Source organism: Corvus moneduloides, chromosome 9 (assembly GCF_009650955.1).
Source record: "Corvus moneduloides isolate bCorMon1 chromosome 9, bCorMon1.pri, whole genome shotgun sequence".
Classification (NCBI taxonomy): Eukaryota; Metazoa; Chordata; class Aves; order Passeriformes; family Corvidae; genus Corvus; species Corvus moneduloides.
In genome coordinates, this window is record NC_045484.1 from 1,154,100 (window position 1) to 1,171,801 (window position 17,702).

Consider the following 17,702-nt stretch of genomic DNA (forward strand, 5'->3'; position numbering starts at 1 on the left):
TGAGGCAAAGAAACCAAGGGGGAAAATGAAATAAATCATTTGGAAAACAGCTGGACAGTAAAATGGCCAGCCCTTAGGCTGGAGAGCTACTCTAGATTTACATTACCACTAAGATGAATCTAATTGCCATTGGGGTAAGCAAGCTACATTTTAAAAGACACATGTATTTTAAAATTAATCTGCAGTTATTTCTAAAGATAAGCTGTAACTGGAATAATACTCTTGCCAGAGAATCCAGAGCAGAGTTGCTAAGTGTAGAGACAGAAAGTTTTTCCTTGGAAGCACTGTGATTCCCCAAGAAAACTTTCTGAGGATTTCTTCCTTGCATGAATAATACATGTGCCTTGGTACTCATAATATTAGAGACACAATTTTGAACAGCAGATAACACTTCAATTTTAAAAGCTGTTTCTAATTCAGGCTTCATTTGTACTACTGTGGAGGAAAGAGAATCATACTATCCACTCTCCCTCTTTCTGCTGTCACAGGAAAATTGTGCAAAGCATAGAGCCAGCCAACATCTCTTTTAATCCTAAACCAACAGCATTCAGATTGCAATATGAGCTTCAAGAATAAAAAAGTGAAAAAAACCACAGAGAAATAATACCCACGGTGGCTCATCAGAATATTAAGGAGATTGCAGATTGTCAAAGCTCTGGAATCAGATGCTGATAATTCAGAGCTCCTGCCCAGCTCAGCTTCCAAGCAACAAATGCATATCTGCACGTGCTGGGGAATAGATTTGCATTCATTGTTTCCTGTATGCTGATGAAGGGAAAGATTTAAAAAAAAAAACAAGGTATGAAACTCAGTAGCTATCCCTCATGGGTGTTGATGTTTCACTGGCTTTGCTGGATATTTCAACCAGACAAAAAGAACATCCTAAAAAGCTGCAAACCACTAACAGCTTTCACATGCAATGCCTCTGGACTAGCATGGCCTCTTGTACCAAGCTTGCTTCCAACAAAAACAGCACCACCCCGCTTTCACCCAGCATCCTGCTGGCAGGAAACACGGAGAAATAGCTGGTGTACCCAGAAAACCACTGGGTCACTCAGCTTGGCACCTCGCTGCAGCTGGCATCCCCACGCCTGCTGAATTCTGCATTTTCTCCCCAATCACACACAGCTCCTTTAACCTCAGAGCCCTGGTAATGCTCAGCCCACCGCCAGAAGTTGCCTTTTGAGGCAAATGACTCCACTGCAGCTACTTTCAGCTGTATTTTTAGCCCCCAGACTCTTCCAGCACTCCATTTACAAGCCTAACTCCACCTCATGTTTATCCCAGCACACAAGCCCACAGCCGGTTAGACGCAAGGCGACAGGGGAGGCAGTGAGCACTGTGACTTACAACAGTGGGCTACAAGTTTCTCCTCCAACACCTTGCTACCTGCAGCACCGCTGAGCATCTCTTGTAGTTCCAGTTCTCTGTCCTCCTTCTGGTAAAGGTTTTCCTAAGAGGGTTAAAGGGCACTGTGCACCCAACCCCAGAGGAACAAGGACAAGTCCAACTCCAGACCCTAACGGGAGGCGAATGGCACCTTTGTTGAAATTCCTTCGACATCAACACACACAAAACCAATTTCCCTCACAGTTTGAATTGCTGTTCCAAGCAGAAACTGTGCAGTTAAAACTAATAGCATGCTCATTTTATAACAGAGGCGCGCACACACACACAAATCTGGCTACTTTTTGCTGGAAACCAGAAAGCCACCAAGGTTCCAGAAAAAGGACTGGAGTAGATTTTTCTTTTGGGTAACCAGCGTTTATACCAACTTGACACCCAAGTGAAATGGAGCAGGGGGAAAAGCAGCCAGTTTTACGAGATGATGATTACAAATGCTACATCCACTTTGTGAAATTACACGAGTGAATTATTTTTTCCCAATGAGGCATTAATCCCCCCATAAGACTTAGCTAAATGTTATGTATCTGCTGAAAACTGCACATCTGCATATCACTAACTGTTTTTAAGTGTCCCCACAAAGAAGTAAACACACACCTCCTGTCCCAGATAAAAAGCAAAGGCACCACTAATTGAAGAGAGATAACAGCTCAGCCTCAAACTGGATCACCAGCAGAGAAAGCCACAAGGAACAACACAAATGAAGAACACCCTGGCATGAGTAAAAGGAATAAGAACTGGGACGTTGCTTCCTCCAGCTGTGCAAGTGCTTTAGTAATAAGCACATGACATACTGCAAGGACAAGAGGCCAACTCAATGCCCTCAAGAGTCACAGGGCTAGCCAGTTCCATCATGAGTAATGAGACTTCCAAGAAAATACAGGCATTTCCTTCTCTCATTCTCCACAATACCCACCTCCAGGGTCCCAAAATGGTTAGCAACAGAACTTAGTAAGGAAAGCACCCAGGGGTCAGTCATGACATCTACCCTGGGTGTAAGCAGAAGGGCACTCGGGCTGGTCCAAGTTTTCATCTACCAGTATTAAAAACTGGCTAGCGAGCCTCCAGCATCTCCCATGGAAGGCACTTCCTTTTGGAAGAGAATGAAAAAAGCAACCTTAAAGCGGTGAAAGTAGGTCACAAAGAAGCCACATCAATAAAGTCTGGTAACAAAGCAGGGAGGGATACTGTGTCAGCTATAGAATTGAGTGGTTATTATAAATGGAAATCAAAAGTACAGCTAGAACATCTCAACTGGTAAACTGATGAAACAGATTAAGTACACCCCAGGTGATACACTACAGCTTTTCCTTTGTAAGTCTCCTGCAAAGCTACTCTAAGTTTTAAACTTAATTGCATGCTTTTTAGACTGAACTCGTGATAACCCTTCTGAACTCCATCAACAACAATAGCAGTCTTGACAGCAAAGATTTATGTTGTTGGGAATCAACCTCCCAACACCCCTCTGTCACCACAGCTTTCATTTGAGATTCATCCCAAAGCTTTTTTAGTGCCATCCAGGTAGAGACTGATCTGCAAACAGATGTGGTGGTGATGTTTTACAACGGGATGGATATGTCAGCCAAGGGATCTCATGGCCTGGCCAGCAGATACCTGTGGTCATCCCGCAGAGATGGCTGGAAAAGGTCAGCAGCCTGAACACACAGAAAACTAGGGCCCAGCAGTCCACTCAGCCCTTTTTTTCCCCAGAACTAGTGAAACATCAAAGCTAATATAACCTGTAATCAGAGCAAGTAGCTTCTCAGCACAGAAGCAGCAGCTTGATTTAATTCTTGGCACTTGTTTATAGGAACACCCACCTGCTCATAGGGGAAACTACCTTAACCCCTACCAGAGCACTTGCTGTGTCCCAGGCTGTCTGGTTTCCAGCACATTCTGAGAAGAGATTTGGGCCACTGCCTCTTGATACTAACAGCTACTGCACTTCAAATTCTTCATATCGACAGGGATTATACTCTGTTTTTAACAAAATGCGTAAGTCAAAATATAGGACTAAAGAGAAAGCCTCCTTCTAGTTGCTTATGTATAATTCACGGTTGATTACTGGCTCACATATGTAATAATTACACATGACCAGTATTGTATCACCATTATGTATAAGCAGCAGGTTAAAGGTGCCAAGAGAGCCATTAAACCCAAATTACCAAAAATGTACAATTTGAGACAATTAGCAAAACACCCCGATGAACTGGGGATCCAGAAAAATTTGAGACATGGTGATTCAGGTGAACGCTGCTCTTACAGCAAACATATATTTCATATATTTCAACATATATTTATCATTGACAGCCATACTGCATTTTCAGACAGTTTTGTATTTTCACCCTTCTCTGGTTTTTAACACAGAAAAAGCAACGTATTCTGACAAAATAAAATAGCAGAAAGCAAGTTGTTCCAGAATTGGAAAGATTAATGCCCTTTCATACCACTTAGGTTTTTAACTATTATTACTGCATTCCTCTCAAATTTTTTTTCCAGCAAAGTTTCAGACATATTTTTACTTTTACAACATGCAAATTCCCCATTTCCAGTACTGGTCTGGAATAAAAAAAATATTTGTTTCCTTCTTATCATCCCTCCTTTTATCCTACACATTCATCATTTCTGCAAACAGAGGCCATTTACTTCACATTCCTGACTTCCCTAATAGTAAGTCCAAAAAAAAAAAAAAAAAAAAGAAATTAGAGCGGAAAATGCTTAACTTCCATCTGTAAAGCTTGTCTAGGCTGACAACAAAATAAAAGAGGCTTTCTTCCTAATTTGATTTAATGGTTATAATGATTTAATGGCTATAAATTAAGAAATTAGCAACCACTGGAATCAAAATGAGGAGAGTTGAGTTAGAAATGGCCTCGGTTCACACTGCTCTGACAGTACTTACAGAATTTGACATGAACAACTACAGGAGCTTCTTTAAGCAGAGGAGTCCCCTGCCAAGGGTATGTGAAAGAAAACTGACATAAATATTTATGGCAAGACCATAAAACTTTTTCTGCTACTTCACTATATGGGATATAAAACTCATTATCTCTAGGGAGTTGAGGCTATTTGAAAACTTTAGTGAGCAAGGCCTTAGCTAATGGAAGGAGTTAAGGAAGGACCCCATGAAATCCATTCAACAGGGTAATCAATCACCCCACACCTCACTGACATCCTCAGCAAGTGCTGCCAGAGAGCAAGAGAGAAAGAGACCCCATAAGCCAATGCCATTTAGAAGATAAATCTTCTCAAGCCAGGTTTAGAAGGGTGTTGGTTTCTTTCCTGACTTCTTACTTCCCAGGATACCTATCAACTACCCACCATCCTGAACAAAAAAAAAAGATGGAAAATAATTACAGAAGCATACCTCAAAATAGGAAATACTCAGTATTATTTGATGAGGAAGTCTAATGATTTCCTAGCAAGTGTGAGCACATTGTGCTTTGGGTGCATGATGTACGTGTTCCAGTATATTTAAGCAAGTAGGAAATGCAGGGAAGGCAGCAGCTTGTCTGTGCAGCCTGAGGTATAACCTCATAACGTAAAAAAGCATCTTTTCAGGAAGCTTTTTGTCTCCTCTTCTTGCCTGCAGTGCACTGTACTCCTAAGATAAAATCCCTAGCTAGCATGGAAAACCACGATGGATCAGTCAAGCGTCGGCAAAGCCAGCCAAAGTTGTGTTACACGCTGGCACCGGGTCTCATACGCCACGGGAAGGATGTTGGAGCTCCAAGCAGTTTAATCGCTGTTCTTTGGTTTTCCAGTTTTGATCTGTGCTCTATTTTCCTCCCCCAGTCAGCAGTGAAGAGTTACCTACCCAAAATTAATGATTTAGGCACCACCCAGCCCCGCTCAAAAATGAAGAAAAGCTAATGAGCTAAGCTGGCTATTCAAACATCTTCATACCAGTGGTCCAGCCTGCTATCACTGTAACGAGACAAGTTTATTCCATCTTGAAGGTCAACAAAACTTTACCTTTGGCTTTTTGGGGAGTAAAAAAAAAAAAAAAAAAAAGAAGGAATAGAAGGAGAAAGCAGATGTCATCACCTGAATAAAAGTCCCTCCGCTCTGAGAGCATCTTGCCCTGCTGACCTACAGATCTGACAGCTAATAGGGTATTTGAGAAGATTATTAATAGTTACATAGCATCCAAGTAAAACAGCAGGCTTAGAGGCACCCCAAACACAAAGCAGTGCAACCCAAGGCATGCAAGCAAAGCACTGTAGGCGTCTCAGGAGATCTGGCTTCTGTTGCCAAGTTTCTTGTATGTCCTTGAACAAGTTATCTGACCTATTTGTGCCTCATTTCCTCACCTTCTCAGCTCAGAGCAGCCCTCTCAAATAAAACCGTTAATGCTTCGGATGCACTCACACAGCAAGGCAATGAATGGTGCAAGTAAGTGAAACTGATCCTTCCTCCTTTAACCCTGATGGAATTGTTAATAAAGCAGTCACCATTTGTCAGGACAAAATGGAACAGAAAACTGAAGCAAAGCGATCATTTAATTTCTAAGTGAGATTCAAGGACTGCATTCAGCCCTCCCAGCCACTGCTGGTTTGCACAGATTTTCCTGGAACCCTCACAGCACACGCTGTGCTGAGTAGTGCAGCATCTGTCCCCTATCTTGTTGAGGCCAGTATCAGTGCACTAAAGAGTCAGCTAAACGAGGGTGTGAATTACCTCCACTTATCTCAAGCCAATCCACTGACTCAAGTAATGAGATCCTGAAGAAAGCAAGCAGGCCTTTAACTCTGTCATGCAAGTATCAAACATGGAGTAGAAATCCCCCCAGAAGTGCCAAACCCACCTGCATTTCCTCAAAGCCCTTCCTGGCAAAGGATGGTGTGTATTCCAAGAAGAGAAGTGTAGTTATGTTGTTATATTCCATGCCATAACTTCAAGTTCTTCCGTGAGGGATCTCCCAAAAAGCCAATGTGTCATAAATTTCCAGGCTTTCCAAGCTACTCAGCCTAGCCCTAAAGACTGCTATTCCAGAGCTGGGGAACACCAGAGCTCTCTCAGGAGAGCAGGAAGCTGCTGGTGGTGCAGTTTGGCCCACTGCCATCTGGTACCTGTCCCACAGACGCCGCTGCTTTAAGAGCGTTTCCTCCCTTTCCTTCTCACTCCCACAGCACAGAACACCTTGCAGCTGATGAAAGGACAAAGCTAGAGGGGCTGCATGCAGGCAATGCTAACTCAGCTGCCAAGATATGATGCTCCCTCAGGTGCTGGCCAACCCCAAAGCGCTCTGCTGGCTACCAGGCTTCCACAAAGCCATTGCCAGCAGGAGACCCGGGGCAGCACGGCTCCAGACCTGCATTCCTTGAGCATTAAGCCTTGTCTGGAATATCACTAAATTGTCTTTGACTCCTTCATGCCAAGAAGGCCCTAAAAACAGTCCTGTCACAAAACAGCTCCTTCTGCAGCCCTAGAAGGTGGTAGTGGGCATCCAATATTTGTTACACACGGATACAATGGACACAAAATGCTTATTCCTGGAAAGTTTTGTCTCCTTGTTGGAAATTTCACGTCAAAATCCAAGTAATCCTCCTCTTTTTCCATGTCCTGCCTCCCAGTACCCTGCTTCAATTCCCTGCCAGCAGAGTTAAGAAAGTTTTCTGACTGAACGCTACCGTATCTATGGTCTACCTGCAGGAATTTCCGTGCCATCCAGATTGAGAACAGGACCGAGGTGAAGAGGTTCTGCTGCATCTCTTGGACTGTTACTGTGAAAGCCTAACACTGGGAGGGATTAAGTCTGAGATCATTTTTAGTCACAGATTCCTCAACACTTCTCTTCTTCTCACCACAGTACCGATTTCCATTCCCGCACCTCCTTGGAAGCCAGGACTGAATGCACACAATCCCCTCCCAGCTCCTGATACTCCACCGTGTAATCCTCCATCCACTTTCAAACACATTTGCCATTTTTCATGTTTGCTGTATCCTTTATTCTCTGATCCTGGCTACAAATTCCAAAAGACAAGCAAAGCAGCCTCTGTCTATACGGCACCAAGCGCATCTACAGCGCAGTACTGTGTAAATACAACGAATTAGCTTAAGACAGAACAAAACGGGGTATTTTCAATTAAACCATTAATATCCAAGAATGCAGACACAGCGCTAGAGGAAGAGAAAAGGTGCCGGCAAGTTTTAATCAAGCCAGAAACTCACAGAGAAGCATATGCATTCTTATGCAAATCTACACCAGGCGCATCGCACATCTGCTGAAATGGGTGTCCTTTTCCCACAGTTTGCAGAATTAATGTGTTTAACTAAGTGCCTGCCAGTGCTTGCAGTGTAAGAGCTAATTTCTAATGGGGTATTCCCAGTCGGAAAAAAAAAAAAAAAAATCCCTTTAGATAATAAAGGATCTAAATCTAGGACTTGGTTTTACATTTACTTAAGTGCAAAGACCCCTCCACCTCCAAGAGCTCATTACTTGCACTGCTCCAATTTGCTTTACAATTAAAAATAATCCCGACTTTTGGAGAAGAGCCTTTCTACAGTTTTGTGACCTTTTGAAACCCTATTAAAGAGAATTAACAAATGCTGTTGCCTCCTGATCACTTTTATAAAGGCTTTCTGAGATACGATGGTGTCAAAACACACAAAGGGCTTTGTGAGAATTTTACAAACCAAAATGCAGCAATATTTCTTTTCACTTGGTTACTTTCCTTGCAGATACAATTTGTATTTCCAAGATTACTATGTGTCTTCAGAGAGGATTTCGAAAGAATTCAGATGACAGCTTAACTTCTGACCCTGAGGCTAAAGAGGCATATATGTCAGAAAACACTGAAGTCTGAGCTATTTTTTATAAAAATCTATAAATATCAGTTAAAAGGAATCCGTGATCTCATAATAAGTCAACAGGGCACAGTTATGCTCTTCTTACCTTCCCTTTTTTTTCCCCTATTGTTTAAAAATAGGAAACAGCACCACATGAAAATGTTCAGCCAGAGATAAATTGTGTGACTGAAATACAGGAGTCAGGAAACCAGTGTTTCAAAATAATGTAATCCTCATTTTCCCCTGCATACTCTAGTATTGTTGATGCCTCCAAATATTTAAGTGACTTAATAAATTAGTAACCTAGGCAACATTTGCAACAACACAGCCAGCTGAAGGAGTCCAGCTAAAAACTCCTAAAAAAAAAAAAAAAATTAAACCTTCATTTATGCATAAATTCCTATCAATGTTCTTTAAAAAGAGGAAAGACAAACAGTTTTAATGTCAAAGGGCTGATTCTGCAGTAAGATTTTGGAGTAAAGCAACCAAGGAGAAAACAGGCTGTGCCCAGCCCTCAGCTCCACTCCAAGTCACCTCTGCCAATGCACAGGAAAATGAGAACAGAGGATCCGTAATTCACCCCCTGCAGGCTTGGAAGAATTCTCCAGAGCCGAAAAGGGGCTATTGGAGGAGCTGTCATAGAGCAGGCATGAGCAGATCACCTGTTAGAGCCCTTTCACTCATCTTTCGATATTCCCTGCTGCTGGCTGACACGGGAAAGCAGCATCTCTGCCCACAGCACACTCGACTGTTTTTCATCTCTAGCAAATGCAGTCACTTAAAACCTTGGTTTTGATTAAACTCTGCCTTTTTCAATGGAGCTCCAACTAAAAACCATTGTTACTTATCAGCTCAACAAAACTAACAAACGGTATTCAATGTCTGTCCCTCATTCCGTACCTGAAGGCTACAATAAGGTCAAATATCACCACAACAGGCATTGTCCAAATACTCAGGAAATGACATTTCCCGGCCCAACAAGGTTTATCTTCCAAGCCTGCTTTTGCACCAGCTTTCTGGGCAAGTTAAAAATAAACCTCTTGATCAGAAGGGGCAGAAACGCTCGTGAACAGTGACCTTCCCTCCTTTCCAACACAAGACTGGCTGCACAAGGCACCGTGCAGCTCTCCAGCTGCCTTTCAGCTTTCCAAGGGTCTCAGCCACACCTTCCTCTTATCTCCCACTAAGTCTTTCCTCAGAGCAAATGCTCTCCTGCACGGAACTGCAGCTCCATACACACTCAGAAAGGCAGCAGTACACAACCCCCAGCCCAGCTATCTGCACGCGTCTCGAGGAGGAGAAGACCCTCGCTAACAGCCACCTCACCTATCAGACTGCCTGGCTGCGAGGCTTTTTTTGGTTTTTACGTTAATGACGCCGCTCCCACCTCCCCCTTGTCAGACGGCCTCCGGAGTACTTTGTAAGCGAGCTGGTGGAGATGAGCGGTAAGGCTTGGGAGCGGAGAGGACGGGATCCCCCCGCGTGTTTTGGGCATCCTCGGCAGGTCCTGCAGCACCGCAATGAAGATGCCGCCACCTGGTGGGACCTCCTCGGGCTCGGGTGGAGGCCGGGGGGCAGGCGGGACCCTGGGCAGGGAGGGTCGCGGCTCACAGTCCCCATCCCGGCGTGCACAGCTTGGAAAAAGCCGGCCAGCAGCACGAGCAGGGCTGGAAGGAAAGGATCTGCTGACAGCAAGATGCTGCTCGTTCCCAAAGCCTGTTGGTACTCATCCAGAGCAAGATGCTTTGGAAATGGATAAGCTTTGCATTTTCAGCTATGACTGCAAACAGTGGAATAAAACAAGAATATAAAAAGAAAAGGTAGATATAAAGCTACTTGCAAAGTCATAGCGAGGCAGGCTGTAAAGAACCAGAAATCCCTCAGAACAGAGTTGAGATCATTGATACAAAAGAGTTGAGCAAGGCAGATAATGAACTGCTGGGATGGATAACTCACAGAAATGGGGCTTTTGAACTGAATTTCACATGATTAGGAGATGCTTCTGCTCAGTGCCCAAGCCACAGCTATTTTTTAATCTCTGCGTGACATTACGTACATTACCGTGGCTTCAGTCCTGAGCTCGAGCCTGGTATTTTCTGAAGGCCAATACTTCAAAGCCTGGAACTCAGGTTTGAGGCAGCCAAGAGATGTTTCTGTCTGGTTGCACAGGGTCTAGGACTTTTTCTGGAGTCGGAGCCAGTGCAGCTCTGTCTGCAGATCGATATCCATGGAAAGGCACGGAGCCTGTGCTTGAAGAGCCTTCTCCTTCTGCCAGGAGAAAGGGGGGTGAGCAGGGTCATTGCAGCAGTGAGGAATGCCTCCAGACAGCCCGCAGGATTAGAGGCCGAGGTGATGAAAGAGTCCACATCCTATCTGCACGCGAGTTTGTACAACTACCATCGTCTTTTAGCACTGCTGCTAAAAAAGAAAGACATTTCCCAGTCCAGATAAGGCCCCAGAGCAACGATGTCTGTTTGCAGGATGAGCATTCAAGAACAGACTCTTCCCTGTGCTATTTTTTACATATCTCAGCAACTCTTCTTTTGCAATTTTAGCACAGGAGCGTTTGCAGTGAGCTTAGAGCAGGCACATTATCAATGAATCTGACAACCCCGTCACAGAAGTTTGCAACCTGTGTAGACACAGACTGTACATCAGGCAAAAACCGATTCTGCCCCCATCACATGCAACATTTAACACCAATGCTGTGATGCTGGCTTTGGAATTCATTCCTGCAAAATCCATGGATGTTCAGTCAGCCACACCAGGCAATGTAATTGCTCTGTTTTCACAGTTAGCACTGAAAATGCTGTCTATTCAGTTATTGCCCTGCCTCCTCCTCACAAAACCTGTTTCAAAGAGCAGAGAAAAAGACCTTGAAACATGGGTGGATGCTTTCGAAAGTCAGTTATCAGCTTTACAGAGAAAAAAAAAAAAAAAAAAAAAATCATAGCATTAATCCAGGCAAGACACTTCCCCTCTCCTATCCCTTGCACACATGCCAGGAGTCTGAATGGAAGCCGTCACCCAGAACACATGTCGATACATATTTTACAGAAACATTAGTTGTGTGTCAAAACCAGTTCTTGGAAACATCATCTAACAGCACTCACATGATTTGTGTTTCACGAGCAATTAAACCTATCACTCTGACAAGCAAATCTGCTGCTCCTGTCCACTATTCAAACATCAGGTTAGAGGAAACTAATTCTATTTCAAACTCTGTCCTTGGGTGAAGAAACTGTATTTCCATGATAATGTCCTGGCTAATTCCCTTCAGCAGAATCTGCTGAACCTCCAGAACACAGAATGAAACAGCCACCCTTGGAACTAGTGCAGCTAAGGCAGGAAATGCAAAAATAGCCAGACTGTGATTTACAGATCTCGTAGTGAAGTCAGACAAGACCTCAGTGTCACACTGAAATCACATCCCAGACATTGTAAAGTCCTACTGTATTCGCATCACTGTCATACTGCTGGCAAGCCGCAGAGACCAGCAAGGATGGGACTTTACTGCTAAATTCTTTTCTCTGTGCTAACAGATGAAGTTTTACAGGCTCTGCAACCAGACCACCTCCCCTCGTGGCAGTAATTACCCCTTTGGACAAAGTGGATGGCACACCAACACCAAGCAGAGATGCACAGAAATAAACAGCTGTCTGTCTTTAAGTGGCTGCTGAGCTCTTTTCCTTTAAAATACATGTTTCCACTACTAGGGGCACTTTTCAGACAGTCACCTTTCATCTGGAACAACTCCCCCACACAGCGGTTCACGTTCGCAGACACACGTGGAAAAGAAATGCAGTGACATCAAAAGCTGTATTTCTTGCCATGCCAGAAAATGCTTCTCCACTTTTCATGTGTTCGATATTCCTTCCCTCCCCCAGCCATTCATGGTGAAATAATTAGTGTTAGTGTTCTCATTGTTTATCAGACAATACAGACAATAAGGCTAAGCTTTCTGCTCCTGTTTTCTTTCGCTATGCTGCTGTGGTTCCTCAAACAACTGTGCAAGGCTTTACTTTTAATCCTATGAATAACACTTGTCACTCAGAGGTTTGTAACCCATATTTAGCTGTGCACAAACATGGCACAGTTTCAGCTTGATTCATTGTCCACAAACTTCTCCAGATGTGCTCATGCAAGAAAGAAAAAGGCTAATAAGCAAGAGGAAACAAACAAATACTAGCTAATCCGACTGCAATTTCTCAGGGAAGGAGAGAAGACACTACCACATCAGATTCTTTATGAGGGAGAGGGATAACGAGTTGTTTTTAAACACAGACTAGTAATAATTAGTTATTGTCCTTGGGCTACGAGATGTATTTTTACGTGCTTGAAGTGTATGCTGATTTTTATAGCCTGTGAGCTAGCTGGGCCCTGTCACAGGGAATTTTTTCCCATTTATCTACACGTTAGTGTCAAACTACAAGCACATCACAACATATGACTTTATCAACAAGCAATGTTCCTCACTGTGGCTAATTTTGAAACCACATTCCTGCTTCCACTCATGGGAGATACAGCCTTGGGTAATGATCAGATAGGCTGGTGCCAGACATCCTCTTCTTAAGTACATTCTCATTTTACCTTTAGAAAGTATTCTCAACAAACAATCTGAAGGAGCTCTTCTTGACAACAGCAGAGAGATGTTTTTGCATAAGGCTGCATTTATAGTCTCAGCTTTAGGCTGGGATTAACAAAAGGAAGCTAGGCAAGAAGCAGCAAGCTAAACACAGTGGAAACTACTAAAAATCCCAAACTTCTATTACAATTAATTGTGCTAAGTATAACTTTACTCATTGATGCACCAGACAGAAAGCAGACAGACAACCTCATCCCACTGCACCAGCTTTTCAAGCTTCCAAAATAAACACAAAGGTCTTTGAACAGACCATGCTCTCTAGAAAACCTGCAGCCTGATCTTCCTCATTTGATATGTGTGGAGGCTCAGGCTGGTGGCACTCACAATAATTACCTGCCATCAGCCAAGAAATGCAGCAGAGTTCTTGCAGATAACTTACTCATGTCATCGCTGTGTTTCAGGAATAACACAACCAAGTAATAGATCAATGACACCAGTAACAGAGAGCATTTGCTTCTAGTTTTACAGCTCAGGAAGAACCTGGAGAATCTCCTTGGGATTCAGGACCGGGGAGGAAGACAGAAGGGACAATCACCAGTGTAAGAGATGTTAAAAAGTACCGATAAAAAAAAGTGTTTTTAAAGGGTTTGCATAGTCATAGAAACATGGAATGGTTTGGGTTGGAAGGGACCTTAAGGCAGTTTTGTTCCAACCTCTCTGCCATGGGCAGGGAGGCCTTCCACTAGTCCAGGTTGCTCCAAGCCCTGTCCAACCTGGCCTTGGACACTTCCAGGGACGGGGCAACAATAACAATATCAGACAAAGGTAACATGTGCACACACCACAACTGGTGCCTTTTCAAGGCTGGACCATCAAATTTGTTACAGGAGGGAAAACAAAATAATGCCTGCAGCGCTCTTCACTCTGAAACGTGGGAGTAATTATCATCAGATTACCAAGACAAACAAGAGGCAGAGACAAGGAAAAGATAAAACAGAATTTCCACTATTTAGGTGCTGATCGAGAGATTAAATCCGACTGCACTTCAGCTGGGAGCCTAAACAAACCAGAGCCCCGGCCACATAAATCAAGCTAATTTTAAAAGGTTACATACCAGGGAGAGTTTGACAAAGAAGGGGAAACAACCCCGCGTCCTGTAGATTTTAACATCCTTTTCATAAATTATAAAGGTGCCAATCTAACACAGACCAGTAAGTCTGGGGCCAGGGACCCACCGTATCAGCACCTCCCAGGCCTTCAGTAGCTCATTAATACTAATTAGATCCGCGAGCGCTCAGCCCTGCCGGCACCCGCATCCCGGGCGCACATCCTGGGACTGCGGGCACACAAAAGCTTCGGACGCGGATCCCAACACCGGAGCATCCTGCACCTCGGGAGAGGGAAGGCGTGGCGCGGGGTGAGCCCGGGGCTCCGGGAACGGGGCGGGGAGGGGGGAGGCAAGGAGCCGCGGGGAATTGGGAGCTTCGGCCGCAGGGAGAAAAAGAAAGGGAGAAAGAAGTTGGGGCCGGGAAGTTTTCCGCCGCTCCCCGCCCCGGCGCCCCTCACCGTAGACGCGGACCCAGCCCTGCTGCTGGCAGACCGACTCCCTCAGGACGCGGTCCAGCGCGCCGCCCGTCTCCAGCTCCTCCGAGCCCGCCTCCGGCTCCGGCTCCGCGAAGGGCTCTGCCGCCCATGCCGCCGGCTCTGCCGCCGCTCCCGCGGCCGCCTCCATGCTGCCGTGGGGACGAGGAGGAGGCGCCGCCACCCGCGCTGCGCCCCAGCCCCGCTTCGCCTCAGTGCGGCTCCATCCTCCCTCCCCCGGCCCGCCTCCTCCCCGCCCTCCGCGTCAGCGCGGGAGGGGCCCCAGCGCCCCGCCCCTGCCCGCCCCTGGCCTGAGGGGGAGGCGGGCGATGGCGGGAGGCTCTGCCACCGCTGCCCTCAGAGCTGCCGGCGGCCCTTTCCCCGGCCCCCGGCTGCCCCGGCACCGCCTCGCTGCGCGGGGCTTCGTGAGGCGGCCCCGGAGGGGCTTCGAGATGGTTCCTCCCCTCAGCCCCGCCGGGAGAGCGGCGGGAAGGGGAGTCGCGGCTCGGGAGAGGCATTCCAGAGGAATACAAATCAGGGGATAATCCCGCTGGGGCCGCAGCCGCGCGCCGCTCACAGCGGCCCTTTCTCCCAGTAAGGCCGCAGGAACGCCAGGGTGATGGGTTGAGGCTCAAACAGCGGCTGCCGTGGGGTTGCCCAGGCTCAGACCTGCGCTCGCACGCCTGACCGAGACTGATAAATCTTTCATGCACTCACACAGGCTGTTTATCGCAGGTACATGAAGAGATGTGCTGCAGGGAAAGGAGGACAACTGGCTTGATTAAATGCATTTCATTTAGGGGATTTGCGGGCTGGTTTGTCCTGAATGCCTATTTACTGACCTCCCTGAGTACACCATGTTTTAATTTTCTATATTTCCCTCTTGTATTCTCGTGATTTTCCCAGTGCTTAAGGTACGTGTTCTTTAAAAGTGTAGAATAGAATAGCTGTGAATAAAGCATGCATCCTGCAGTGTCCTTTAAATCATGGCACTGTGACTCGAATTTTCAAAAGGGAAGGTGGGCAAAGGGGTTCAGCTTACGCTGGGTTCCGTCCCTGTAACCTCTTGGTCTGAGTCTGTGCCTGCCCATGATCAATAAGACCTGGGTGGGTTCACCCAAGCGCTCAGATCCAGTGATTATCTCCATTAGCCCAGGCAGTGTCCAAGGCCTCGCCTCTGCACACAATTTCTCCATTAGTATAAAGGCACTGACAATTTTTTCTTCATTGAAAGAGCAGTTGATTTAGTGTGGACCTGTAGCAGTTCTGCAGCCATAAAGCTGCTTCAAAGTAGATACAGCTCCCACACCTTCCAACCACACTCATGTCATCTTGTTTTGCTTTGCAGCAGAGCAGAATAAGAGGGTTCACACTGCAAGTTGTGGCTGAAGAACAGCAACTTCACTTAGAAAGGAAGCACTGTAACTCTCTGAGCTCTGCAGCTGGGCAGTTCCCCATCCATTGCCTGAACCTGAAGGTTTGTCTTAGGAGTTCCCGAAAGCTCCTCTTGGGAGCTGAGGACTTGCAAAGTGGCAGTGAACAGTGCCCTTCTGATCCAAGTGAGTTGGAGTACCCTCACACCATATAGTTGTCTGCAATGGAAGCTGCATTAACTATTTCAAAGGAAGAAAAAAGTCCTGCCAGCCCCATGATTAATTGATGAAACCTCATTTCTGTGAGCTTCTGTCTCATGCTTGACTGAGAGCTTGACCTGAATCCTGCCCTACAACTGGGTCATTCTCTACCTGGTTGGGAGAGAACAGGATGAGTTCTTCCATGGTGGGCACATGCACCCTGCTGTGATTTCCAAGCTGAGCTGGAAAACGAAGAAACCTCCTTCTTCCAAATGTTAGGTTGTTTCGTGATTGGCAGAACTGGTGTGGTCCGGTTTCCTACAGATTCATACCTGATATCTGGCAGAGGGGGGACACCCTCAGTGAAGAGGCTTGTAGGATCTCGCTGCCTTACCTTGCTGCCATTTTTCATTATTCCTGCAGGGGTTCCCCAGGATTAGCTCTTGGACCTGTATCCCTCTGTTTGTTTTGTTTAAAACAGACCCGTGAGTTCGGCACTTCCTGAGGTTGTAGAAGGTAAGAGACAGGATCAGGGGGAAGAAAGATCCAGTGAGTTTAATGGTGTCAGCCTTAATTCTTTGGACAAAAGGGATTTTAAAACTACCCCTATAATCAGGAAGAGTTAAACCAGGATGAAATCTGGTGAGGATTTGACCCTCCACCACTGTGACAGGGGTGTTTCTGCACAGAAGCAGCACAGCTGGGACACCCAGTAATATTTCCTTGCTCCTTCCCACCCTAAAACATGTTCTGCAGCGTGGTTTCCAAAGTTCTGGGAGTTGAGGGTGTGCGGGATACTCCTTCCAGAGCAGACATCTGCATAAATAGCCATAATAATGCCGTAAAGCAGGAGGAAAAGCAGTTTTCCCCTCCTACATGCTCTCTACCCCTGCTCATTCCCACTGCTCCTCGTAATATAAAATGTACATATTCTCCCAGCTTATGCTTTAGTGGCCACGATCCAATAAACTCCTCGAGGTTTTTCCCTCCTGCTCTCCCCACAGCCCCCTTTGTGCCGCCAGCCTCCCAGAGACATCCCCATCCCTCACACGAGCCCGGGCTCTTTCCCTGCTGCAGGAAACTCACACAAGTGGACACGGGGGGAAAGGGGGAGGAAGCCTCTTTGGGAAGCAGGAGAGGAGCTGGCGTGTTGTGAGGGAAGGATGTGGCTGCTAAGCTTCTGCCAAAAGCAGAGTTTTAAAAAGCTAGGATGACACTGACGCAGGAGCGGCACAAGACACCAGCAACTGGTTCCCATCAAGTGAGGACTGGTTGTATCTGCAAGTGTGATGAAGCCATCCTAACAGCAAGGTCTGGAAGGACTGGCTAGTGTGGTTTCTGAAATTCACATGGCAGCAGAAGACAAAACCCATTCTCCAGCCTTTATTCGTGGAGTTCAGGGCAACATAAACAATAATAAAGAGCAGGGATGACTAAAATAGGAAGGCTGGTTTTGCGGGCATGACAGGAGCAAAAATAGACATATTTTATAAATAAAGATGTGCTGGAAATCAGAGACTCCCAAGTTTCATGCTCACCAGTTCAGCTGTTCTGGCTGGGGGTCTTCTCCACCAGTAGTGCTCAGGGGATTTGTGAAGGCGTAAATGAGCAGTAATATAAGCACATGCATGAAATTCCCTTCATGTAAACCAGCCCCATTAGTTGATCTGCTTGGGGATGTCATTTTAACCCACAGGCTCTAGTTAAATTAGGGCTGGGGGTTTGCTCAGAATAGGTAAAAGCCAGGCATTTGAAGAGAGCTGCAT

At 45.8% G+C, this 17,702-nt stretch overlaps 1 protein-coding gene and 1 long non-coding RNA gene across 4 annotated transcripts in view; one reads left to right on the forward strand and one right to left on the reverse strand.

Moving 5' to 3' along the window:
* The window catches only part of RASAL2 (RAS protein activator like 2), a 163,836-nt gene extending 149,256 nt beyond the window's left edge, over positions 1-14,580 (reverse strand). For 2 of the 3 annotated variants that reach the window (XM_032117485.1, XM_032117484.1), the window contains exon 1: positions 14,348-14,579. In XM_032117485.1, coding sequence (XP_031973376.1) covers positions 14,348-14,513 — 166 coding nt within the window. In that variant the 5' untranslated portion in view covers positions 14,514-14,579. Of the gene's footprint in view, positions 1-14,347 lie in introns of all 3 variants that reach the window. The other variant, XM_032117483.1, reaches the window with a different exon arrangement.
* Positions 14,581-14,700: 120 nt separating this feature from the next.
* On the forward strand, positions 14,701-17,447 carry LOC116448372. The gene is made up of 2 exons (XR_004241911.1): positions 14,701-15,097; positions 15,711-17,447. It is a non-coding gene; the product is annotated as an uncharacterized LOC116448372 (long non-coding RNA).
* Positions 17,448-17,702: the final 255 nt, after the last annotated feature.